The sequence below is a fragment of the Tachysurus fulvidraco genome, chromosome 24 (genome assembly GCF_022655615.1).
Source record: "Tachysurus fulvidraco isolate hzauxx_2018 chromosome 24, HZAU_PFXX_2.0, whole genome shotgun sequence".
In the NCBI taxonomy this organism is placed as follows: domain Eukaryota; kingdom Metazoa; phylum Chordata; class Actinopteri; order Siluriformes; family Bagridae; genus Tachysurus; species Tachysurus fulvidraco.
The window spans coordinates 2,603,056-2,629,618 of record NC_062541.1 but is presented as its reverse complement, the minus strand read 5'-3'; the positions used below and the strand labels follow the sequence as shown (position 1 = coordinate 2,629,618).

The 26,563-nt window shown below is 41.7% G+C and overlaps 2 protein-coding genes across 2 annotated transcripts; both read right to left on the bottom strand.

The window, feature by feature from the left end:
- Positions 1-220: 220 nt before the first annotated feature.
- Positions 221-7,589, bottom strand: LOC113661967 (transmembrane protein 180-like). The gene is made up of 6 exons (XM_047808310.1): positions 7,283-7,589; positions 5,372-6,091; positions 4,991-5,145; positions 4,715-4,798; positions 3,377-3,517; positions 221-1,572 (listed from the first exon to the last, which is right to left on the bottom strand). The coding sequence occupies exons 1-6, from the start codon at positions 7,436-7,438 to the stop codon at positions 1,431-1,433; spliced, it is 1,398 nt and encodes a 465-aa protein (XP_047664266.1). The 5' UTR covers positions 7,439-7,589; the 3' UTR covers positions 221-1,430.
- A 9,231-nt stretch (positions 7,590-16,820) lies between these two features.
- Positions 16,821-26,555, bottom strand: mfsd13al (major facilitator superfamily domain containing 13a-like). The gene is made up of 6 exons (XM_027176527.2): positions 26,206-26,555; positions 24,154-24,873; positions 23,746-23,900; positions 23,171-23,254; positions 21,073-21,213; positions 16,821-18,578 (listed from the first exon to the last, which is right to left on the bottom strand). The coding sequence occupies exons 1-6, from the start codon at positions 26,359-26,361 to the stop codon at positions 18,437-18,439; spliced, it is 1,398 nt and encodes a 465-aa protein (XP_027032328.1). The 5' UTR covers positions 26,362-26,555; the 3' UTR covers positions 16,821-18,436.
- Positions 26,556-26,563: the final 8 nt, after the last annotated feature.

Below are 26,563 nucleotides of genomic sequence, written 5' to 3'. Positions count from 1 at the left end.
ACAGTAATCTTAACAGTCATCGTCGGCAATGTGCTGTGGTATAAAAGGAATAAATCACCAGGGGACGTGTCGTTAGAGGAAAATAAATCAACTTCAGAGTGGTAACAGTGGACCTCAGATACGTCTAATCTAGTCATACAGATATTTATAATCTTCATAGAAATGAACAAAATTTGTGGTGTTTTTAAAAATCACCATAATCACGAGTTTGTTACACAAATGGAGTAAACCTTTTATTCCCAGAAAAGAATTGTACAGAAAATATGTTGGCCCTCGTAAACTCAATACAGGTATGAATTTATTTTTAAATTCATAAATTAAAACAAAAATAAGACGTTCCGTTCAGGCGGAACAAAAGTAATGGCACCCTCTAAAAGAGAATGCAGTACAATTAGCTCTCTTTGCTAATTTGAGAACAAAACTAGTAGAAACACAAAGCGACTCCTAGTTTTAGCAGTATATAAGACTATACAGTACAGTATATAGCTAACAATGTTAACCACCCCTACAAAAGACAAATGACTTGTGCGCATGTACAGCCAGGGGGCACTTTATTACCCTATAGAATCTTGACGGGTTTCAGCTGCCTGTTTGCCTTTTATGGACTTTTGTGGGCGTGGCTAACTATCAGCTGGTAACTGGCATACAAGTGACTGGCACTGAACAACGTGCGCACGAGGAAAGTCTTCAAAAGTGCTGATTTTAATGTAATGACTTTAACATAGTAACATAGATGGTCACATGATCATAATTCCAGTCAGATTTGGGTCACCTCTTTTAATAATCGATCTCCAAAAGTATTGGCCCCCTTTATGTAATGGAGCCCAGATACAGATTATTAATATTTCTGTTTGGACTGGATTATGGTTGCTTTGTTTGTTCGTTGTCTTTCTGTTATATATAATACCTGAAAATGTTAATATTTAACACATATCGATGAATATATTATTATAACCTGTGAAAAACTGGCCTCTTCTTTAATATGAAGAGACTTTGTGTTTCGTTTTTTTTATTATTATTAAAACGATTGTCATAATAATAATATTTTGTCTGTGTTTCATTAATTTTCATTTTTACCGAATCCTAGAACATGACATTAGCATTCCCCGCAAAAAACCCTGGATTTAAAATGATTGGCACAGCTAGAATTAACACTAGACATCCCTCATGCCACATCCACATCTTCTCGAGACCTCCTGTACCACCACCAATAGAATAAAAGTCACATTTTGGGTTTTTTTTGTCTTATAAACATCACCACATGGATGAGAAACATCTGCCATTTTCAAGTGTATCAGTAATAGTGTTTCAGTAGTATTTCAAAATCCTAGTACTAATTAAAAAACCTGTATATTTTAAAAAATACGTCCTGAAAGAAAACTACACTGATGAAATTATATTGATGGAATGGTCGGTGGTTCTTCATGAAATCATCCCTCTATGTACTTTGAATCGATCACGTGACTCTCTCTGATGGAGAAGGGCTTCCAGATGAGAAACTGCAGAGAGGCGACGAACAGCGGCACCAAGCAGATCAGGTAGAACATCGTGCTGTGGAGCGTCTCCAGGGCACTGTGAGGAGAGGGGGGGGGGAGAGGGGGGGGAGAAAGAGAGGGAGGGAGAGAGAAAGAGGGGGAGAAAAAGAGAGAGAGGGAGAGAGAGAGAGAGAGAGAGAAAGAGAGAGAGGGAGGGAGAGAGAAAGAGAAAGAGGGGGAGAGAAAGAGAGGGTGGGAGAGAGGGGGGAAGGAGGGAGAGGGAGGGAGAGGGAGAGAGAGAGAGCATTGTTTATGTAGCTGTACAGTACACCTCTAGAACACCAGGTGTCACTCCCTCCGTTTCCTTTTAAGTTCATGAATCTTGCCCAGTTTACAACTACAAACATTCACACGTTCATCTTCACTAATTGAATTCACATGATGGAGGTCTGGCCCCTGTGACTCCCACTACAGTAGGCACGGCTGCAGGGGATTTGTAGCCTATCCTGCGAATGCTGGTGGTGAATAAACCTTGGACACACACATTAAAACACACAGCAAGAAGTGAAGTAGCAAAGCCAAATGCACCGAACTGCAAAAGTGGAAACCCAACAGGACAGTAACCTGACTTTAGGTTACAAATGACACATCAGATAGTGCCTTTATACCAGATTTTAAAGGTGGGGGAGGGAGTGTGAAAGAGTGAAGGAGGCGTGGCCTCTGTGTCTCAGACCAAGTGAAAGAGTAAAGGAGGCGTGGCCTCTGTGTCTCAGACCAAGTGAAAGAGTAAAGGAGGCGTGGCCTCTGTGTCTCAGACCAAGTGAAAGAGTAAAGGAGGCGTGGCCTCTGTGTCTCAGACCAAGTGAAAGATTAAAGGAGGCGTGGCCTATGTGTCTCAGACCAAATGAAAGAGTAAAGGAGGCGTGGCCTCTGTGTCAGACCAGGTGAAAGATTAAATATGGGGTCAGAATTGTTTCGTTATTCTGAATAAATACACTATGATCCACAAATAAATATAAAGAGTTTCACAAATATTTTTACAAATTTCACAAAAAGAAATGAAATTCAAAAATATATAAAATGGGATTTGCAAATAAAAAAAATATTTATAAATTGTATTTATTTGCGAATTGCTTCCTGCTCATTTGTGAATCGTGTTCTGTGCATTTGTGGATTTGAAACATTTCTAACGTCAAGACGTGCACAAGAATCCACAAATAGGTGACTCCGCCCACCGTCTACTCCAGCCAATCGGACAACGGTCTCGTGGCGCTGACCAATCGTGGCACGGTCTACCTCAAACCAATCACGTTCTGATTTACTCGCACTATCACAGTGTAATATGTACTGCAAAATACGATTAAAAAAAACAAATAAAAAACATTTGTCGCAGATTCGAGCCCAATCTGGTAACCCTGTATGGATTGTAGCAGCACTAAGGGTTAGTTCAATTCTGCTTTCTTTGGAAACGATCTCAGCATCATCAATGGGTCCAGTGGTGGTGTGAAGCGCGAGTAAATCAGAACGTGATTGGCTGGAGTAGACGGTGGGCGGAGTCACCTATTTGTGGATTCTTGTGCACGTCTTGACGTTAGAAATGTTTCAAATCCACAATTGCACAGAACGCAATCCACAAATGAGCAGGAAGCAATTCGCAAATAAATACAATTTCTAAATATTTTTTTTATTTTCAAATCCCATTTTATTTATTTGTGAATTTCATTTATTCAGAATAACGAAACAATTCTGACCCCATATTAAAGGAGGCGTGGCCTCTGTGTCTCAGACCAGATGAAAGAGAAAAAACAGGAAGAACAGGAATTCCAGAACAGGAATAACGTCTTCACTTCACATAACAAATTCCTTTTAATTTTTTTAATCAGAATATTTATGACCTTTACCTCTGATCTTTCACATTCCCAACCTTCATCTCCTCGTAGCCATACTGGTTTAAAATGGAGACCACCAGCATGGGCGCTAAAGACTGTGCGGGTTTGGTGAAGAGAGCGTTGGTCCCGAAAACCATCGATGAAAGCGGAGAGCTGGAGAAAGGAAGGAATGACAGAGTATAAAAAACAGTGAAATGTAATGTGTTTAATATAATAATGACATTCAGGGAGATTTAGATTTATCTGTAAGCACCATGTGAGGAACCTACATGACTATCAGGTGTGGCACATCGTGTCATTTACTAAACTACTTCTAATGACCTTTAGATTTAAATCCCTGCCACACCCTGTTCACTCCCTTTTAAACCCTCCTCAGGTGTAAATACTGTAAATACACTGCTGTGATGGTCACAATCATGGCTTTCATTCCCATTGTGTTCCCATGCTCACAAACTACAATCATAAATAAATAAAATATACAGAATCAAATAGGGACATCAAAGGGAGTCCAAGCAGCTACCACACATATACAGTACACACACACACACACACACATACAGGACACACACACACACACATACAGTACACACACACACACACACACACACACACACATACAGTACACACACACACACACACACACAAATACACACACATATAAACACACAAAAATGCATACACACACACATACATACACACATATCCACACATAAACATACATATATATACACACACACACAAACACACACATACACACAACAAGATTCTTGACTTGACATACAAGTAAGACCAGTAACTACACACAATTACACACTCTCACACACACACACACACACTGTCTCACACACGCTCGCTCTCACACACATTATCCAGTGTGTATAATCAGGGTGTGTATCAGGTGTCCTAATAAGCACAATGTGATAATGACAACAACAACAAATCATTTATTAACTTTAGGTCATGTTGAATTCAATGCAATCAAACAACAAATATAATCAAATCAAATCAATTTAATTTTATTTGTATAGAGCTTTTAATGACGGATGTCTTAGAGGAAGCTTTAGAGAAATCTAAAAACTTCTGAATAAATATAAGAACGACACCTAAGATCATGATGCTTATATTTATGTTCCTATAAAAAACATATTTCTCCTCTATAGAATTTATTGTCCACAAAACAAGTCTCTGCTTCCACGGAGCGCTCGATACACAGTCTCCGTAAACCAGCCGTCGCTATAGGAACGGCAAGGAAGCGAAATGTATAAACACTCACAGTGCACAGTGTTACTGAACAGAGCTGCTGTTCTAGAGGATTCTGACCAATCAGCTTCCAGATGTCTGGCGGCTTACCTGCGCTTGTACTTCTGCAGGTCAGAGTCGATGATGTCAGCTAGCGGCAGGTTAAAGAGGCTGACAGAGGTGTGGACCAAAATACTACAACATGATGAGAGAGAGAGAGAGAGAGAGAGAGAGAGAGAGAGAGAGTGAGTGAGAGATATAAAACAGTGTACAACATGAACATTGTGGGTGAGTGTGAGTGAGATGAGTGTGTGTGTATATGCTGACGGTGATGAACAGAGTGAGATGAGTGTGTGTGTGTGTGTGTGTGTGTGTGTGTGTGTTTACATGCTGATGGTGATGAACAGAGCGAGACAGTAGTAGTGTCCGGCGCCGAGCAGCAGCATCATCATTGCACCTCCTGCTTCCACAGCAAATGTGATGAGCATGATGCGGTAATACCCCAACACATGCAGCAGATTCTGACTGCACAACACCAGTAACTACACACACACACACACACACACACGCCGTGAGTGAAGATTAGTGAGAGTAAAACATGGTTCTTTTCATTGATTCTTTGATTAAACATTTTGTTTTCTTCCTTGCTGTCTCTTTTCCAGTCTGTCTGTCTGTCCATCTTTCGTCCATCCTCACGCCGTTCCGCTCCGACGTAATATCGTAACGTTGGAATTTCACTAATTACTGAGTTGCATTAAAAGACGGCACCTTGGGGCAGATAAATCCGGCTCCGTACATGAGGCTCTTGGCCAGGGACGGCAGGACGTCTGGTGGGAAGAGGTGGTCCACGAAGATCATGGCAAAGTTGCTAAAGAAGGTCAAGAGGAAAACCTGGAAGAAGTTCATGATCACAAACAGCTGGAAGTCACGATTGGTGAGGATCTGCTTGGTCATGGTTGACACGGCGGCGAACGACATAGGAGGCTGATGCGAGCTGGCCTCCGTGACCTTCGTGTCAAAGCGGCTCTCGCTGTAGAAGCCCGTGTAGACCATGCAGGCGCATCCTAGCAGTGCTACCAACACGGAGAAGACCTGGAAGGCAAAGAAGTCGTCCATGTTTTGGGAGACGAGGCCGCAGAACAGCACGCTGGACGAGCCGATAAGAGACGCCACCTGGTTGTACTTGATGAGCCTCAGCCGGATCTGGTGGTTCTCCGAGATCTCGGCGAACAGGGCGCACTGGGCCAGGAGCACGAATGTCAGCATGCTGTCAAAGGCACACAGCGTGACGACAAGGTGAATGCCGCTCATCCAGTCGCCCGCCTCGTACGATCGCCACGGGAACCAGGCGAGCAGAAAAGCCAGGCTGTAGAAGGGAGCACCATACAGGATGGACATCCGGCGCTGAGAGCAGCAGGGAACGCGAGAGTTGTCCTGCAGGTATCCGAAGAGCGGGTCGTTCAGCGCGTTCCAGATCATATAGACCACCTGAGCAAAGACGAGAAGTGGATTATAACCTCGAGACAGGAAGAAGCACTGGGAATATTCTACAGGATTCCTGCATTATTTAGACTAAAGACTATCCCGGATTTCTCCACAGTTTCAAAATTTTAAAATCTAAATGTCGGAAATATCGGAAACGGGGATCTCGAAAAAAGGTCCAGGAAAAATATCCATTTCTTACTTTCCATACTTTGGATATTTTTCCAGACTTTTCTGAATTTTATAAAAGTGTGAAATGTAAGAAAACGTATCGGAATTTTTCAAATGTCGACCTGTCCTGTGTCCTAGCGTCCCTGTACAAATCTGTGAAGTCTGGGGAAGTCTCCATAGTCTCCTGTCTCTTCTTCAGTGACACTGTCTCTAAACTGTATATATTTTATTATATATTATATTTTTATATTTGAAGTAGATTTATATATTTTAGACATTTATTATTAATTAATTAATCAATTATTTATTGATTAATTAATTTTTATATAAAGTTGAGTGAAATATAAAGGACAAAATAAGCCAGATTTATTTTTATATTATATTTTTATATTTGAAGTAGATGTATATATCTTAGACATTTATCATTAATTAATTAATTAGTTTTATAAAGAGTTGAGTGAAATATAACGGACAAAATAATAATAATATAAATAATAATTATTATTTTTTAAAATATTATATTTATATTATATTTTTATATATTATAATATTTTATTATATATTATATTTGAAGTAGATTTATATATCTTAGACATTTATTATCAATTAATTAATCAATTATTTATTGATGAATTAATTTTTATATAGAGAAATATAGAAATTTTGTATATATAGAAATATAAAGGACAAAATAAGCCGGATTTTTTTTATATTATCTTTATATTATAATTTTATATTTGAGGCAGATTTATATATCGTAGACATTTACTGTTATTATTATTATTATTATTATTATTATTATTATTATTATAGAGTTGTGTGAAATATAAAGGACAAAATAAGCCGGATTTTTTTATTATTATTATTATTTTTACGTTTTGATGGCTTACAGGCAGTGATGTGAGGACTGAGGAGAAGCAGAAGAAGAAGAAGAAGAAGAAGAAGAAGCAGAAGAAGCAGTGCATGATGATGATGATGATGATGATGATGATGATGTAGCAGGTGGATGCAGGTGAAGTGTCTCACCTGAGATTTGTGGAAATCTCCCTCTGATATGTTGTATTTGTTCAGGAAGAGTTTGACGTAATAAAAACTAAACATGCTGTTCATCATGCTGGAGCCGAGTGTAGTCATGCAGTAAGCCACTGAGGCTGGATGTATCGACAGCCTCAAAACCTTCATGATCGTTTGTCTGGATTCAGAAAACTATAAACGTGCGAAGACAAAATAGTCAAAACTACTCAAACTACTCATTGTGTACGGAAGTAGGCGTTCGGAGCGACAAGAGTCATGTGACAGCAAACGCGCGTTCTGATTGGATCACGAGCCTCACTTGTTAGCGGTCATTAGTCAATCGTTGGCTCGACTTCAATCCGCGCGATGTTTCCTACTAGTGCGCGCGCTCTGCAGTGCACGCCGAGGTATTTAAAGTGCACTACTTAGTGGCCGAGAAGGTGATTTGGGACGCGGCGCGTATTTTCGTCCTGCTATGGAGTTTGCCACGTTGCCGCAGATGCAGAACGACGCCGCCGGGCGTGTTGGGATTTTTTCTTCATATTGACAACAGCTTACAAAGTGACCCGATGTAGAACGTGTTCCGCGAGTGACGGAAGACTTAATAGAGCTCAGTGTTTGTTTTGTAAAAGGTGTAAAAATGCTCGCGGATGTGATCGTGGAGGAGGATTTTAATGAGCAGGAGCTTTGGTTCAGCAGGAGGGAACCAAAGCTCCGGACACTTTCGGCGCGTAAATTGTCCCGCAGCTCTTGTCCTAGACCCATGGATGAGGTGTCAAATCGACCGGCTCATTGAGGAGAGGTGTGCTATGATTTTTATAAGCGATCGGAATTCCGGAATTCCCGGTACGGAAGCTCAAGGGGTGTTTTTGTCCCTATAGACTTGAATGGGGAATTCTTAATTCTCTCTGTAGATGTGCTAACATCCAACAGAGGGCAGCAGACACCAGTGAATTGGACATGTCATATCAAAACACTCAGCACGATGAGGGGAACTGACGTCATGTGTAGCCCCGCCCCCAAAATTAGCGAAATAAAAAAATTAGCACAACGCGGACATGTGACATATCAAAACACTCAGCACGATGAGGGGAAATTGCCACGTGCAAGCACATTCACATTTTCTTTAGGAAATGTACCACTCTAGCTCTACTCATCACATTTATTAATCACATGTATTACTAATCACTCATCACATGCATCACTCATATTACTAATCACTCATCATATTTATTACTCATCACATGCATCACTCATCACTGATCATTCTTATTAGTCATCACATGTATTACTAATCACTCATCACTAATCACATTTATCACCCATCACATTTATTACTCATCACTCATCACTGATCATTCTTTTTACTAATCACTCATCACATTATAATCAGTCATCAAATATCATTCTTATTACACATCACATTTATTACTAATCACTCAGACGTCTTTAATGAACCATTATGTCCTAAATACATCAATATTATTATACATTATTACACTAAAACCTTTTACATAGACACTTATCTTACATAAATACTTCTTACACTTATCTATCTCCTGATGTTATACCTCCTTCTTATACTTCTACATTCTGTTTTATTATTATTGTTATTGTTTTTTATTTTTTATGTGAAATATAACGGACAAAATAAGCTGTTTTTTAAATATATTTTTTAAATTATATTTTTTATATTTTGAGTAGATTCATATATCTTAGACATTTGGAATGTTTATTATTATATAGTTTCTATATAGTGAGACAACTTCCGGTTTAGATGCATGATGTTGTATAATATAATTATGATTTTATGGGCTTAAATCTATGCAGATTATAAACTAGCACGCATTCTCACTGCAGTGAAGGTTGTGAACGGGATATAAAGGCGCATACTTGCGTACTAAACAGTGTGTGAGAGCAGGACGCCTCTGCAGGACCAATACTATTCTCACGTGCTCGTTAGTGCGCTAGTATGCGCATTGGAACGCTGCCATGACGGTTCCTAGGCAACGGCGTCAGGGGAAGGTCACGAGCGTAGCAACCGTTTAAAATTGCACGTAACTTACGCATTGATCGTATGTGTTTATTTGAATAGGAGTGAGATTTATTATTCGATTTTACACCACAGCCCTGAAGAAGTATTTTTATTGGTTCAGAAGTTGTTTAATAATTTTTTATTAATAATAATAATTATCTTTATCATTTATTATTATTATTTATTATTATTATTATTATTATTATTATTATTATTATTATTATTATTATCAGCATAATTATCGTTATTATTGTAATTATTATTATTATTATCATCAGCATAATTATCGTTATTATTGTTATTATTATCATTGTCATTTATTATTAGAATTTTTATCAATAATAATAATTATTATTATTAGTAGTATTATTATTATCATTTTTATTATCATGATCATTATTATTATAATACTATTTATTATTATTTATCATTTTTATTATTATCATTATTATTATTATCATTATCACCACAAATTACAGGTTTAAATTCATACGTCAGTTCTTTCTATAGCGTCGGCTTAATATAATCCCGTTTGTAATGTCATTTTCAAATTTGTAATGCTTGTGTACGCAACAAAATTAGAATAAGTTTTAAAACAAAGAAAACGAATATTATTCACACAGAGATGTTTAAATGTTTTGTTTGTTAGTCAGTGTAAAATTGTAATAGTTGTAAAGCAGCTGTGGTACAAGAGGAATAAAACGTCGGATTATCGGGGGACGGAAATGTTGTTTTATTTCTTACTCGTTAAATTATTACAGCACATTAAAATTAGAATGAATGATAAAAATTCTACAGTTTACAGTCTATTAGGGTTGGTTTAATACCATTCTCTTGTATTTGTTTATATTCACAGTGCACACTAAATAATACTAATAATATTTTTAAGGATGTCTTATTTCTGGTTGTTAGTTCACATTTTTATCACCAAGTTCAGTCATGACGATGTTTGTAATCTTGACACCGAAGGTCATAATGTGGGCTCTCAAGTCTCGGACCTTATAAAGACTAAAGTCTAGAATCTGTCTTTATTGTTTGTTTTTTTTTTAGATTAAATACCAGTGGAATCTGATTTGTTTGTTCACATTTTTATTTCCACACACAAGACAAGCAAGACGGGTGATATGATGTTCACACACACACACACACACACACACACACACACACACACACACACACACACACACACACACACACACACACACACGTGTACCAACACTTGTACCAGCTTCTCTCCTAGGTTTAGAGTTTGTTTTTCAACCTCACTTCTATCTCCAGTGTGTAACGTGTACGTGAGACAGAAACCTGTAAACCTGTGTTACTGTAAATCTCAGCTGCTATCTGGAAATTTCCAGGTGAAAATGAGAACTAATCTGTTCGTTTAGTGGCGGAAGGTTTGACACTCGTATCTGGTTCAGTCATGTGACGTTATCGCATGACGCCACCAAAACCGATACCGTTCTTCAGCTAATGACTCAAATCAAATCTTCACATTTTGATATTTGATTATACCACTAAGGATGAATCGATTCTGATTCTAAAGGGTAAAGATTTAATCTTTGATAAAGAGCCTGAATCTGATTCGATTTGTTTAGATCGCTAAGGTAATGATTCGATATTTCACGATACCTCTGAATCTGATTTGATTCGATATTTAAGATCATATATATATTAATGATTGGATATTCGACAGTACCGTTAAATCTGACTTGATTTGACTCTTAAGGAATCAATTTGAGGATACTGGATCTGACTCGATTCGCGGTTGGATAATTTCATGCTGATACGTTCTTCTCCTACTTTCAGATTTTCCTGTTAGGAGTCACCACAGTGAATCGTCTATTTCCGTTCATGCTGACATGGTAGCTGATTTAAGCCTATATTTAAGGTGACAGTTCGATATCTGATGTTACGACTGAATCGGAGTCGATTTGATTCTTAAGGTGAAGATTCAATATTTGATTCTTCAGTATGAAGAAAGAAAAAGAAGCTTACCAGCCTGGCGAGCGCAGGGGAAGTGGTATTTATCCGGGCATCCTTTGAAGAAGCAGCCCAGTGTGGCACCACATGAGAGGCAACACGAACACACCTGAAACATTGAATGAATGAATGAATGAATAAATAAATAAATAAACAAATAAATGTGCATTAATTCATTCATTATTCAAACAAAAACATGCCTTGTTTTGGTGCCTTTAGGATATTTAAAACCCTAAAAAAAGGGTTCACAATGTTATCAATATTTTATAAACAAAATCTCATCTGCTAAAGTCATTTAAATTAAAATATATTTTTTTAAAATCGCTTTAAACTAAATGAATATTCTCTATTTATTAAAGACAAACTGCTAGTTCTCAGGTAGCTAAAAACGTGTGTGTGTGTATATATATATGTATACATATGTATATATATGTATACATATATACATATGTATACATATATATATAAAAATACAGAAAAAAATGTGCATTAAAAATAGTTTTAAATAATTTTCAATGTCAATAATAAAATAAATCACATATTTCACAATTAAATCACAATTTCACATATTTAAATATGTGAAATTGAATAATTAATAGTTTGGAGCTGTTCTGCTCACCGAGGCCTTTAAAAAAAAAGCAAAAAAAAAAAAAAAAAAAACTAACTATAATCAACGGAGTTAGCATTAGCTTACCATTAGCTTAGCATTAGCTTAGCTGTTAGCTAGCAGGACTTACTGATTTCAGGAACATTACCACAGATTGCGACAACACTAAAGGCACAGATTAGTGAATAAAAATATTTTTGTGTAAAATCTTACAATAAAACTAAATTAAATGAATACATATAAATAATAGATTTAGTGTATATATGTATATCTATTTATTTACATTATTTAAACAAATTAGCTCAACACTGTAACTCAGAGCGCTAACAATTTGAAAGATGGCCGACTGGAAGATTTAAGCCACCTTGAATTTCAAAAATAAAAGACTCGACGTCAGAGCAGTAATTACTGTGGCGCTGGTGAATTCTGCATCGTGATTGGTCAGAAGGTGTTGATTAATTTTATATAATAGAGGATCTGATATTTTTAGCTGCAAATTCGAATCCGAATCCGAATCCTAAAAAGAATCCGTTTTAGTGTCATCCGTTTTCAGCCCACGGAAACCACGATGACACACAGGCGATAAAAATAAAATGAGAATAAAAAAATAAAAAATAAAAATACTCATGTAAATGCAAATAGGCAAAAACAAACAAACAAACAAATAAATAGTAGGTACAGTTGTGCCTATAGATGGTAGAATGGAATGGAATAGAATGAGATGCAGGAATGTACTAGGATGGAGGTGGTAACATCCACCCATCTTCTACTGCTTATCCGGGGCCGGGTCGCGGGGGCAGCAGTCTAATCAGGGATGCCCAGACTTCCCTCTCCCCAGACATTTCCTCCAGCTCTTCCGGGGGAATACCGAGGCGTTCCCAGGCCAGCCGAGAGACATAGTCCCTCCAGCGTCTCCTAGGTCTTCCCCGGGGCCTCCTCCCGGTTGGACATGCCCGGAACACCTACCCAGGGAGGCGTCCAGGAGGCATCCGAAACAGATGCCCGAGCCACCTCAGCTGACTCCTCTCGATGTGGAGGAGCAGCGGCTCTACTCTGAGCTCCTCCCGAGTGACCGAGCTCCTCACCCTATCTCTAAGGGAGCGCCCAGCCACCCTGCGGAGGAAACTCATTTCGGCCGCCTGTATCCTGGATGTCGTCCTTTCGGTCATGACCCAAAGCTCATGACCAAAGGTAAGGGTAGGAACATAGATTGACCGGTAAATAGAGAGCTTCGCCTTGTGGCTCAGCTATTTCTTCACCACAACAGATCGGTATATCGACCACATCACTGCAGAAGATACACCAATCCGCCTGTCGATCTCCCGCTCCATCCTCCAAGATACTTAAACTCCTCCACTTGAGGCAGGAGCTCTCCGCAAACCTGAAGGGGGCAAGCCACCCTTTTCCGACTGAGAACCATGGCCTCGGACTTGGAGGTGCTGATTCTCATCCCCGCCGCTTCACACTTGGCTGCAAACCGTCCCAGTGCACGCTGAAGGTCCTGGTTTGAGGAAGCCAGCAGGACAACATCATCCGCAAAAAGCAGAGACGAAATCCTGTGGTCCCCAAACCGGACTCCCTCCGGCCCCATACTGCGCCTAGAAATCCTGTCCATATAAGTAATGAACAGGACCGGTGACAAAGGGCAGCCCTGCCGGAGTCCAACATGCACCGGGAACAAGTTTGACTTACTGCCGGCAATGCAAACCAAACTCCTGCTCCGTCATATAGGGACCGGACAGCCCTTAACAGAGGGCCCCGGACCCCATACTCCCAGAGCACCCTCCACAGGTCACCACGAGGGACACAGTCGAAAGCCTTCTCCAGATCCACAAAACACATGTGAACTGGTTGGGCAAACTCCCATGAACCCTCAAGCAAACTGGCGAGGGTATAGAGATGGTCCAGTGTTCCACGACCGGGACGAAACCCGCATTGTTCCTCCTGAATCCGAGGTTCGACTATCGGCCGAATTCTCCTCTCCAGTACCCTGGCATAGACTTTTCCGGGGAGGCTGAGAAGTGTGATCCCCCTGTAGTTGGAACACACCCTCCGGTCCCCCTTCTTAAACAGAGGGACCACCACCCCAGTCTGCCAGTCCAGAGGCACTGTCCCCAACCTCCACGCGATGTTGCAGAGGCGTGTCAACCAAGACAGCCCCACAACATCCAGAGACTTGAGGTACTCAGGGCGGATCTCATCCACCTCCGGTGCCTTGCCACTGAGGAGCTTCTCAACTACCTCAGTGACCTCAGCTTGGGGAATCGACGAGTTCACAACTGAGCCCCCGCCCTCTGCTTCCTCAGTGGAAGACAGGTTGGTGGGGTTGAGGAGAACCTCGAAGTATTCCTTCCACCGTTTAAGGATGTCCCCAGTCGAAGTCAGCAGATTCTCACTCCCACTGTAAACAGTGTGAGCAGGGCACTGCTTCCCCCTCCTGAGGCGCCGGACGGTTTGCCAGAATTTCTTCGAGGCCAACCGATAGTCCTTCTTCATGGCCTCACCGAACTCCTCCCAGACCCGAGTTTTTGCCTCCGTAACCACCCGGGCTGAAGCTCGCTTGGCCCTTTGGTACCTATCAGCTGCCTCCGGAGTCCCCCGAGCCAACAAGGCTCGATAGGACTCCTTCTTCAGTTTGACGGCATCCCTTACTTTCGGGGTCCACCACCGGGTTCGGGGATTGCCACCATGACAGGCACCAGAGACCTTACGGCCACTCGGACTCAATGTCTCCAGCCTCCCTCGGGATCTGGTTGAAGCTCTGCCGGAGGTGGGAGTTGAAGATCTCTCTGATCGGAGACTCTGTCAAACGTTCCCAGCAGACCCTCACAGTACGTTTGGGTCTGCCAAGTCTGTCCAACTTCCTCCCCCACCATCGGATCCAACTCACCACCAGGTGGTGATCAGTTGACAGCTCCGCCACTCTCTTCACCCAAGTGTCCAAGACATATGGCCGGAGGTCAGATGAAACAACCACAAAGTCGATCATCGACTTCCGACCTAGGGTGTACTGGTACCATGTGTACTGATGGACTCCCTTATGCTTGAACATGGTGTTCGTTATGGACAAACTGTGACTAGCACATAAGTCAAATAACAGAACACCGCTCGGGTTCAGGTCGGGGGGGGGGGGCTGTTCCTCCCAATCACGCCCCTCCAGGTGTCACTGTCACTGCCCACATGAGCGTTGAAGTCCCCCAGTAGAACGATGGAGTCCCCGGTCGGAGCACTTTCCAGCACCCCTTCCAGACACGTCAAGAAGGTCGGGTACTCTACACTGCCATTCGGCCCATAAGCACAAATAACCATGAGAGACCTAGCCCCGACCCGAAGGCACAGGGAAACGACCCTCTCGTTCACCGGGGTGAACTCCAACACACGGTTGCTGAGCTGGGGGGCTATGAGCAAGCCCACACCACCCCGCCGCCTCTCACCATGGGCAACTCCAGAGTAGTAGAGAGTCCAGCCTCTCTCAAGGAGTTGGATTCCAGAGCCCGAGCTGTGTGTGGAGGTGAGCCCAGCTATATCTTGTCGGTATCTCTCAACCTCCCGCACCAGCTCAGGCTCCTTCCCCCCCAGCGAGGTGACATTCCATGTCCCTAGTGCCAGATTCTGTGTCTGGGGATTGGGTCGCCGAGGACCCCGCCTTTGACTGCAACCCAATCCACATTGCACCCTTATTATTGGCCCCTTACGGTTTCTCCTGCAGGTGGTGGGCCCACAGGAGATCGGCCCCACATCGCTCTTTCGGGCTGAGCCCGGCCGGGCCCCGTGGGGCAAGACCTGGCCACCAGGTGCTCGCATGAGGTGGTAACAATTAAATGTAAAGTTAATGGTAACAATTAAATGTAAAGTTATTGCACATTGTTATTGCGTAATGCTGGAACGTTTGACTGTTCATGAGGTTGATTGTCTGTTGGACAATTAACCTCGTGTGGGATGTGGTAGCCTAGTGGTTAAGGTGTTGGGCTACCAATCAGAAGGTGTAGCCTCTTTTTTTTGATTGGCTGATAAGTGTCAGGCTCAACTAAGAACTCCAGGGGAGACACGCTTGATTCATGTCCGGTTCCACAGAGACAGAGGTGCGGACTGATACATTTTTGGCGCTGCGGAATATCAAATATATGATAAATAGTCAAAAAGTTTTTCTGCATGAGAAATACGATGTATGGCGGGAGCGTGAGAAAAGACCCAAATGAGTGACTGTTACTCTCAATGCGTGACACTTGACAGCCCTGTATACAGTTCTTAAAGGGTTTGTATGGGAACACCAAGAATCCTCTAAGCAGTCCGAACCGTTGTCTGATTTTGTGGCTGAGCCAAACAGTTAATGATCACAGAACAGACTGGATGACGGCTGAGTAGAAGTGTTTCAGCAGCTCCTGTGGCAACTTAAACTTCCTCAACTGGCTAAGGTAGTACATCCTTTGTTGGGCTGTTTATACATTTATATTTACAGCATTTTAAAGATGCAATTATCCAGAGCGACTTACATTTTTATCTCATTTATATACAACTCAGGGTTAAGGGCCTTGCTCAGGGGCCCAGCAGTGGCAGCTTGGTGGATATAGAAATCGAACTCACAATCTTCTGATCGGTAGCCCAGCACCTTAACCACTAGGCTACCACATACCCTGAGCAGGGTGTAAAAGTTTTTACAGTGGTGTTGATGTGAGTGTCCCACTAACAGCAATTATATATATATATATATATATATATATGTATATATATAAAACGTGTCTTTCTTACAGTAATCTTAACAGTCATCGTCGGCAATGTGCTGTGGTATAAAAGGAATAAAGCACCAGGGGACTTCAGAGTGGTAACAGTGGACCTTAGATACGACTAATCTGGTTATATAGATACTTATAATCTTCATAGAAATGAACAAAATTTGTTGTGTTTTTAAAAATCACCATAATCATGAGTTTGTTACACAAATGGAGTAAACCTTTTATTCCCAGAAAAGAATTGTACAGAAAATATGTCGGGCCTCGTAAACTCAATACAGGTATGAATTTATTTTTAAATTCATACCTCGTAAACTCAATACAGGTATGAATTTATTTTTAAATTCATAAATTAAAACAAAAATAAGACGTTCCGTTCAGGCGGAACAAAAGTAATGGCACCCTCTAAAAGAGAATGCGGTACAATTAGCTCTCTTTGCTAATTTGAGAACAGAACTAGTAGAAATACAAAGTGACTGCTAGTTTTAGCAGTATATAAGACTATACAGTACAGTATATAGCTAACAATGTTAACCACCCCTACAAAAGACAAATGACTTGTGCGCATGTACAGCCAGGGGGCACTTTATTACCCTATAGAATCTTGACGGGTTTCAGCTGCCTGTTTGCCTTTTATGGACTTTTGTGGGCGTGGCTAACTATCAGCTGGTAACTGACATACAAGTGACTGGCACTGAACAACGTGCGCACGAGGAAAGTCTTCAAAAGTATTTTTTTTTCTCTTCCACTAATAAAAGATAACATTTTTTCCCTTTTTTATGATTTGATATGACCCTAGATCCAATCAACTCATTTTACAATTCAATTCCAAAAGTATTGGCACCCTTGATGCAATGGAGTGCAAATTGGTATAATTTGGTGGATTTTTTGTTTGGTTGTTTTTATTTCTATATTTATTAGAAGATCCTGCAACGTCATTATTACTGTTGTGTTTTTAGGACATCAGTGATGATGTAACACCACATTTTACCTTCTATTTAAAAAGAGAAAAACAGGTAAATATATTGCACCTGTCAATACACTCTTGGACTAGCTGATATTAATGTAATGACTTTAACATAGTAACGTAGATGGTCACATGATCATAACTCCAGTCAGATTTGGGTCACCTCTTTTAATAATCGATCTCCAAAAGTATTGGCCCCCTTTATGTAATGGAGCCCAGATACAGATTATTAATATTTCTGTTTGGACTGGATTATGGTTGCTTTGTTTGTTCGTTGTCTTTCTGTTATATATCCTACCTGAAAATGCTAATATTTATATATATCAATCAATAATTTATTATATCCTGTGAAAAATTGGCCTTAATTTTTTTTTTAAATGATATTTAAAACGTTTGTCATAGTTGTAATATTTTGTCTGTGTTTCAGGAATTTTAATTTTTACCGAATCCCAGAACATGACATTAGCATTACCCGCAAAAAAACCTTGGTTTTAAAATGATTGGCACCGCTAGACATTACATTAATTAACACTAGTCATCCCTCATTCCACATCCCTTATGCCACATCCACATCTTCTCGAGACCTCCTGTACCACCACCAATAGAATAAAAGTCACATTTTGGTTTTTTTGTCTTATAAACATCACCACATGGATGAGAAACATCTGCCATTTTCAAGTGTATCAGTAATAGTGTTTCAGTAGTATTTCAAAATCCTAGTACTAATAAGATCAAATACAAAATTCCCCCCAAACCTGTATATTTTAAAAAATACGTCCTAAAAGAAAACTATTAAATTATACTGATGAAATTATATTGATGGAAAGGTCGGTGGCTCTTGGTGAAATCATCCCTCTATGTACTTTGAGTCAATCGTGTGACTCTCTCTGATGGAGAAGGGCTTCCAGATGAGAAACTGCAGAGAGGTGACGAACAGCGGCACCAAGCAGATCAGGTAGAACATCGTGCTGTGGAGCGTCTCCAGGGCACTGTGAGGAGAGGGGGGGGGGGGGGGAAGAGGGAGAGAGAGAAATAGAGAGAGAAAGAGGGGTGGAGAGAAAGAGGGGGGGAGAAAAAGAGAGAGAAAGAGAGGGAGAGAGAGAAAGAGGGGGAGAAAGAGAGGGAGGGAGAGAGAGGGAGAAGGAGGGGGCGAGAGAGAGGGAGAAAGGGAGAGGGAGAAGGTGGAGAGAGAGAGAGGGAGAGAGAGAGAGCATTGTTTATGTAGCTGTACAGAACACCAGGTGTCACTCCCTCTGTTTCCTTTTAAGTTCATGAATCTTGCCCAGTTTACAACTACAAACATTCACACGTTCATCTTCACTAATTGAAATCACATGATGGAGGTCTGGCCCCTGTGACTCCCACTACAGTAGGCACGGCTGCAGGGGATTTGTAGCCTATCCTGCGAATGCTGGTGGTGAATAAACCTTGGACACACACATTAAAACACACAGCAAGAAGTGAAGTAGCAAAGCCAAATGCACCGAACTGCAAAAGTGGAAACCCAACAGGACAGTAACCTGACTTTAGGTTACAAATGACACATCAGATAGTGCCTTTATACCAGATTTTAAAGGTGGGGGAGGGAGTGTGAAAGAGTGAAGGAGGTGTGGCCTCTGTGTCTCAGACCAAGTGAAAGAGTGAAGGAGGTGTGGCCTCTGTGTCTCAGACCAAGTGAAAGAGTGAAGGAGGCGTGGCCTCTGTGTCTCAGACCAAATGAAAGAGTGAAGGAGGCGTGGCCTCTGTGTCTCAGACCAAGTGAAAGAGTGAAGGAGGTGTGGCCTCTGTGTCTCAGACCAAGTGAAAGAGTGAAGGAGGTGTGGCCTCTGTGTCTCAGACCAAGTGAAAGAGTGAAGGAGGTGTGGCCTCTGTGTCTCAGACCAAGTGAAAGAGTGAAGGAGGTGTGGCCTCTGTGTCTCAGACCAAGTGAAAGAGTGAAGGAGGTGTGGCCTCTGTGTCTCAGACCAAGTGAAAGAGTGAAGGAGGCGTGGCCTCTGTGTCTCAGACCAAATGAAAGATTAAAGGAGGCGTGGCCTCTGTGTCAGACAAGGTGAAAAACTAAAGGAGGCGTGGCCTCTGTGTCTCAGACCAAGTGAAAGAGTAAAGGAGGTGTGGCCTCTGTGTCTCAGACCAAGTGAAAGAGTGAAGGAGGTGTGGCCTCTGTGTCTCAGACCAAGTGAAAGAGTGAAGGAGGCGTGGCCTCTGTGTCTCAGACCAAATGAAAGAGTAAAGGAGGCGTGGCCTCTGTGTCTCAGACCAAGTGAAAGATTAAAGGAGGCGTGGCCTCTGTGTCTCAGACCAAGTGAAAGAGTAAAGGAGGCGTGGCCTCTGTGTCTCAGACCAAGTGAAAGATTAAAGGAGGCGTGGCCTCTGTGTCTCAGACCAAGTGAAAGATTAAAGGAGGCGTGGCCTCTGTGTCTCAAACCAAGTGAAAGATTAAAGGAGGCGTGGCCTCTGTGTCAGACAAGGTGAAAGACTAAAGGAGGCGTGGCCTCTGTGTCTCAGACCAAGTGAAAGAGTAAAGGAGGTGTGGCCTCTGTGTCTCAGACCAAGTGAAAGAGTGAAGGAGGTGTGGCCTCTGTGTCTCAGACCAAGTGAAAGAGTGAAGGAGGTGTGGCCTCTGTGTCTCAGACCAAGTGAAAGATTAAAGGAGGCGTGGCATCTGTGTCTCAGACCAAGTGAAAGATTAAAGGAGGCGTGGCCTCTGTGTCTCAGACCAAGTGAAAGATTAAAGGAGGCGTGGCCTCTGTGTCTCAGACCAAGTTAAAGAGTAAAGGAGGCGTGGCCTCTGTGTCTCAGACCAAGTGAAAGATTAAAGGAGGCGTGGCCTCTGTGTCTCAGACCAAGTGAAGGAGGCGTGGCCTCTGTGTCTCAGACCATGTGAAAGATTAAAGGAGGTGTGGCCTCTGTGTCTCAGACCAAGTGAAAGAGTAAAGGAGGCGTGGCCTCTGTGTCTCAGACCAAGTGAAAGAGTAAAGGAGGCGTGGCCTCTGTGTCTCAGACCAAGTGAAAGATTAAAGGAGGCGTGGCCTCTGTGTCTCAGACCAAGTTAAAGAGTAAAGGAGGCGTGGCCTCTGTGTCTCAGACCAAGTGAAAGATTAAAGGAGGCGTGGCCTATGTGTCTCAGACCAAGTGAAGGAGGCGTGGCCTCTGTGTCTCAGACCAAGTTAGAGTACAGGAGGCGTGGCCTCTGTGTCTCAGACCAAGTGAAAGATTAAAGGAGGCGTGGCCTGTGTGTCTCAGACCAAGTGAAAGAGTGAAGGAGGCGTGGCCTATTTGTCTCAGACCAGGTGAAAGATTAAAGGAGGCGTGGCCTCTGTGTCAGACCAGGTGAAAGATTAAAGGAGGCGTGGCCTCTGTGTCTCAGACCAGATGAAAGAGAAAAAACAGGAAGAACAGGAATTCCAGGAACAGGAATAACGTCTTCACTTCACATAACAAATTCCTTTTCATTTTTTTAATCAGAATATTTACGACCTTTACCTCTGATCTTTCACATTCCCAACCTTCATCTCCTCGTAGCCATACTGGTTTAAAATGGAGACCACCAGCATGGGCGCTAAAGACTGTGCGGGTTTGGTGAAGAGAGCGTTGGTCCCGAAAACCATCGATGAAAGCGGAGAGCTGGAGAAAGGAAGGAATGACAGAGTATAAAAAACAGTGAAATGTAATGTGTTTAATATAATAATGACATTCAGGGAGATTTAGATTTATCTGTAAGCACCATGTGAGGAACCTACATGACTATCAGGTGTGGCACATCGTGTCATTTACTAAACTACTTCTAATGACCTTTAGATTTAAATCCCTGCCACACCCTGTTCACTCCCTTTTAAACCCTCCTCAGGTGTAAATACTGTAAATACACTGCTGTGATGGTCACAATCATGGCTTTCATTCCCATTGTGTTCCCATGCTCACAAACTACAATCATAAATAAATAAAATATACAGAATCAAATAGGGACATCAAAGGGAGTCCAAGCAGCTACCACACATATACAGTACACACACACACACACACCCCACACACATACACAGTACACACACACACCACACATACACAGTACACACACACACACACACACACACACACACACCCCACACACACCACACACATATACAGTACACACACACATATACAGTATACACACACACACCCCACACACATACACACACCCCACACACATACACAGTACACACACACACCACACATACACAGTACACACACACACACACACCCCACACACACCACACACATATACAGTACACACACACATATACAGTACACAGACCACACACATATACAGTACACACAAACCACACACATATACAGTACACACACACACCACACACATATACAGCACACACACATATACAGTACACACACACATACAGTACACACACACATATACAGTACACACACACATACACAGTACACACAAACATATACAGTACACACACATATACAGTACACACACATATACAGTACACACACATACACAGTACACACACATACACATACAGTACACACACACATATACAGTACACACACACATACACAGTACACACACATATACAGTACACACACATATACAGTACACACACACATACACAGTACACACACATATACAGTACACACACATATACAGTACACACACATACACAGTACACACACATACATATACAGTACACACACACATATATACAGTACACACACACACATATACACAAACACACACACAAACACACACACATACACACACATGCACGCACACACACACATGCACACATATGCACACACACACACACATCCATACACACACACACACACATATACACAAATACACACACAAACACACACATACGCATACATACACACACACATACACATACATACACACACATATACACACACACACATAAACATACATATATACACACACACTCACACAAACACACAGACACACACATACAAACAACAAGCTTCTTGACTTGACATACCAGTAACACCAGTAACACCAGTAACTACACACAATTACACACTCTCACACACACACACACACACTGTCTCACACACGCTCGCTCTCACACACATTATCCAGTGTGTATAATCAGGGTGTGTATCAGGTGTCCTAATAAGCACAATGTGATAATGACAACAACAACAAATCACATATTAACTTTAGGTCATGTTGAATTCAATGCAATCAAACAACAAATATAATCAAATCAAATCAATTTAATTTTATTTGTATAGAGCTTTTAATGACAGATGTCTTAGAGGAAGCTTTAGAGAAATCTAAAAACTTCTGAATAAATATAAGAACACCACCTAAGATCATGATGCTTATATTTATGTTCCTATAAAAAACATATTTCTCCTCTATAGAATTTATTGTCCTCAAAACAAGTCTCTGCTTCCACGGAGCGCTCGATACACAGTCTCCGTAAACCAGCCGTCGCTATAGGAACGGCAAGGAAGCGAAATGTATAAACACTCACAGTGCACAGTGTTACTGAACAGAGCTGCTGTTCTAGAGGATTCTGACCAATCAGCTTCCAGATGTCTGGCGGCTTACCTGCGCTTGTACTTCTCCAGGTCAGAGTCGATGATGTCAGCTAGCGGCAGGTTAAAGAGGCTGAAAGAGGCGTGGACCAAAATCCTACAACATGATGAGAGAGAGAGAGAGAGAGAGAGAGAGAGAGAGAGAGAGAGAGAGAGAGAGAGAGAGAGAGAGAGAGAGAGAGAGAGAGAGAGAGAGAGAGAGAGAGAGAGCGAGTGAGAGTGAGATATAAAACAGTGTACACAACAGCTGAAGATGTTTCTATTCACAGCAGGTTTATTGCAGGTTTGTAAAGTGTGTGATGTTCAGAAGGAGAAAGAGAGAGTAAGAGAGAGAGAGAATAAGAGAGAGAGAGAGAGAGAGAGAGAGAGAGAGAGTAAGAGTAAGCACGTGTGTGTTTGTTGAAGGTAATGAACACACAGTCAACATGAACATTGTGTGTGAGTGTACATGTTAACAGTTATGAACAGAGTGAGATGAGTGTGTGTGTGTGTTTGTGTGTGTGTGCGTGTGTGTGTTTACATGTTGACGGTGATGAACAGAGTGAGATGAGTGTGTGTGTGTGTGTGTGTGTGTGTGTGTGTGTTTACATGCTGATGGTGATGAACAGAGCGAGACAGTAGTAGTGTTCGGCGCCGAGCAGCAGCATCATCATTGCACCTCCTGCTTCCACAGCAAATGTGAAGAGGACGATGCGGTAATACCCCAACACATGCAGCAGATTCTGACTGCACAACACCAGTAACTACACACACACACACACACACACACACACGCCGTGAGTGAAGATTAGTGAGAGTAAAACATGGTTCTTTTCATTGACTCTTTGATTAAACACCCCCCCCCCCATTGTCAGTACTCAGTATTCAACGTTTAGCCGCTCTGCTCTTCTAAATGATTTCAGCTGTAATTATACGGATCTCTAGACTCGTTCGTTCCGACGTAATATCGTAACGTTGGAATTTCACTAATTACTGAGTTGCATTAAAAGACGGCACCTGGGGGCAGATAAATCCGGCTCCGTACATGAGGCTCTTGGCCAGGGACGGCAGGACGTCTGGTGGGATGAGGTGGTCCGCGAAGATCATAGCAAAGTTGCTAAAGAAGGCCAAGAGGAAAACCTGGAAGAAGTTCATGATCACAAACAGCTGGAAGTCACGATTGGTGAGGATCTGCTTGGTCATGGTTGACACGGCGGCGAACGACATAGGAGGCTGATGCGAGCTGGCCTCCGTGACCTTCGTGTCAAAGCGGCTCTCGCTGTAGAAGCCCGTGTAGACCATGCAGGCGCATCCTAGCAGTGCTACCAACACGGAGAAGACCTGGAAGGCAAAGAAGTCATCCATGTTTTGGGAGATGAGGCCGCAGAACAGCACACTGGACGAGCCGATAAGAGACGCCACCTGGTTGTACTTGATGAGCCTCAGCCGGATCTGGTGGTTCTCCGAGATCTCGGCGAACAGGGCGCACTGGGCCAGGAGCACAAAGGTCAGCATGCCGTCAAAGGCACACAGCGTGACGACAAGGTGCATGCCGCTCATCCAGTCGCCCGCCTCGTACGATCGCCACGGGAACCAGGCGAGCAGAAAAGCCAGGCTGTAGAAGGGAGCGCCATACAGGATGGACATCCGGCGCTGAGAGCAGCAGGGAACGCGAGAGTTGTCCTGCAGGTATCCGAAGAGCGGGTCGTTCAGCGCGTTCCAGATCATATAGACCACCTGAGCAAAGACGAGAAGTGGATTATAACCTCGAGACAGGAAGAAGCACTGGGAATATTCTACAGGATTCCTGCATTATTTAGACTAAAGACTATCCCGGATTTCTCCACAGTTTCAAAATTTCAATAATTTTAAAATCTAAATGTCTGAAATATCGGAAACGGGGATCTCGAAAAAAGGTCCAGGAAAAATATCCATTTCTTATTTTCCATACTTTGGATATTTTTCCAGACTTTTCTGAAATCTATAAAAGTGGGAAATGTAAGAAAACGTATCGGGAATTTTTCAAATGTCAACCTGTCCTGTGTCCTAGCGTCCCTGTACAAATCTGTGAAGTCTGGGGAAGTCTCCATAGTCTCCTGTCTCTTCTTCAGTGACACTGTCTCTAAACCGTACCGCATGGCCGGTCTCACCACTGTCCTGTACACCTTCCTCTTGTTTCTTGCTGATATTTTCCTATCACACAGAACTCCTGACACCTTTCTCCACCCACTCCAACCTGCCTGCACTCGCTTCTTTACCTCTTTCCCACTCTCTCCATTACTCTGGACTGTTGACCCTAAGTACTTAAACTCCTGTACCTTCTTCACCTCTTCACCCTGTAACCTTACTGTTCCACTTCCCTCCCTTTCATTCACACACATGTACTCAGTCTTACCACGACTGACTTTCATTTCTCTTCTCTCCAGCTCAAACCTCCACCTCTCCAGGTTTTCCTTAATTAATTTTTATAGAGAGTTGAGTGAAATATAACAGACAAAATAATAATATTAATAATAATAATAATAATATTTTTAAATTATCTTTATATTTTTATTATATATTATATATTATAATATTTTATTATATATAATTTTTTTATATTTGAAGTAGATTTATATATCTTAGACATTTATTATTAATTAATTAATCAATTATTTATTAACTAATTGATTTTTATATAGAGTTGAGTGAAAAATAAAGGACAAAATAAGCCGGATTTTTTAAATGTTATCTTTATATTATAATTTTATATTTGAAGCAGATTTATCTTAGACATTTACTGTTATTATTATTATTATTATTATTATTATTATTATTATTATAGAGTTGTGCGAAATATAAAGGACAAAATAAGCCGGATTTTTTATTATTATTATTATTATTTTTACGTTTTGATGGCTTACAGGCAGTGATGTGAGGACTGAGGAGAAGCAGAAGAAGAAGCAGAAGAAGCAGAAGAAGAAGAAGAAGAAGCAGAAGAAGAAGAAGAAGAAGCAGAAGAAGCAGTGCATGATGATGATGATGATGATGATGATGATGTAGCAGGTGGATGCAGGTGAAGTGTCTCACCTGAGATTTGTGGAAATCTCCCTCTGATATGTTGTATTTGTTCAGGAAGAGTTTGACGTAATAAAAACTAAACATGCTGTTCATCATGCTGGAGCCGAGTGTAGTCATGCAGTAAGCCACTGAGGCTGGATGTATCGACAGCCTCAAAACCTTCATGATCGTTTGTCTGGATTCAGAAAACTATAAACGTGCGAAGACAAAATAGTCAAAACTACTCAAACTACTCATTGTGTACGGAAGTAGGCGTTCGGAGCGACAAGAGTCATGTGACAGCAAACGCGCGTTCTGATTGGATCACGAGCCTCACTTGTTCGCGGTCATTGGTCAATCGTTAGCTCGACGTCTCTGCTGTTGGCTC

Excerpts from the sequence above, each read along its gene's own strand:
- LOC113661967 (XM_047808310.1), bottom strand. The coding sequence starts at position 7,438 with ATGAAGGTTTTGAGGCTGTCGATACATCCAGCCTCAGTGGCTTACTGC. Across the intron at positions 4,799-4,990 it reads CTGTTCATCACCATCAGCAT|TATTTTGGTCCACACCTCTG; the intron begins GTAAACACACAC and ends ATCATGTTGTAG. Across the intron at positions 1,573-3,376 it reads GGGAATGTGAAAGATCAGAG|TGCCCTGGAGACGCTCCACA; the intron begins GTAAAGGTCATA and ends CTCTCCTCACAG.
- mfsd13al (XM_027176527.2), bottom strand. The coding sequence starts at position 26,361 with ATGAAGGTTTTGAGGCTGTCGATACATCCAGCCTCAGTGGCTTACTGC. Across the intron at positions 23,255-23,745 it reads CTGTTCATCACCATCAGCAT|GATTTTGGTCCACGCCTCTT; the intron begins GTAAACACACAC and ends ATCATGTTGTAG. Across the intron at positions 18,579-21,072 it reads GGGAATGTGAAAGATCAGAG|TGCCCTGGAGACGCTCCACA; the intron begins GTAAAGGTCGTA and ends CTCTCCTCACAG.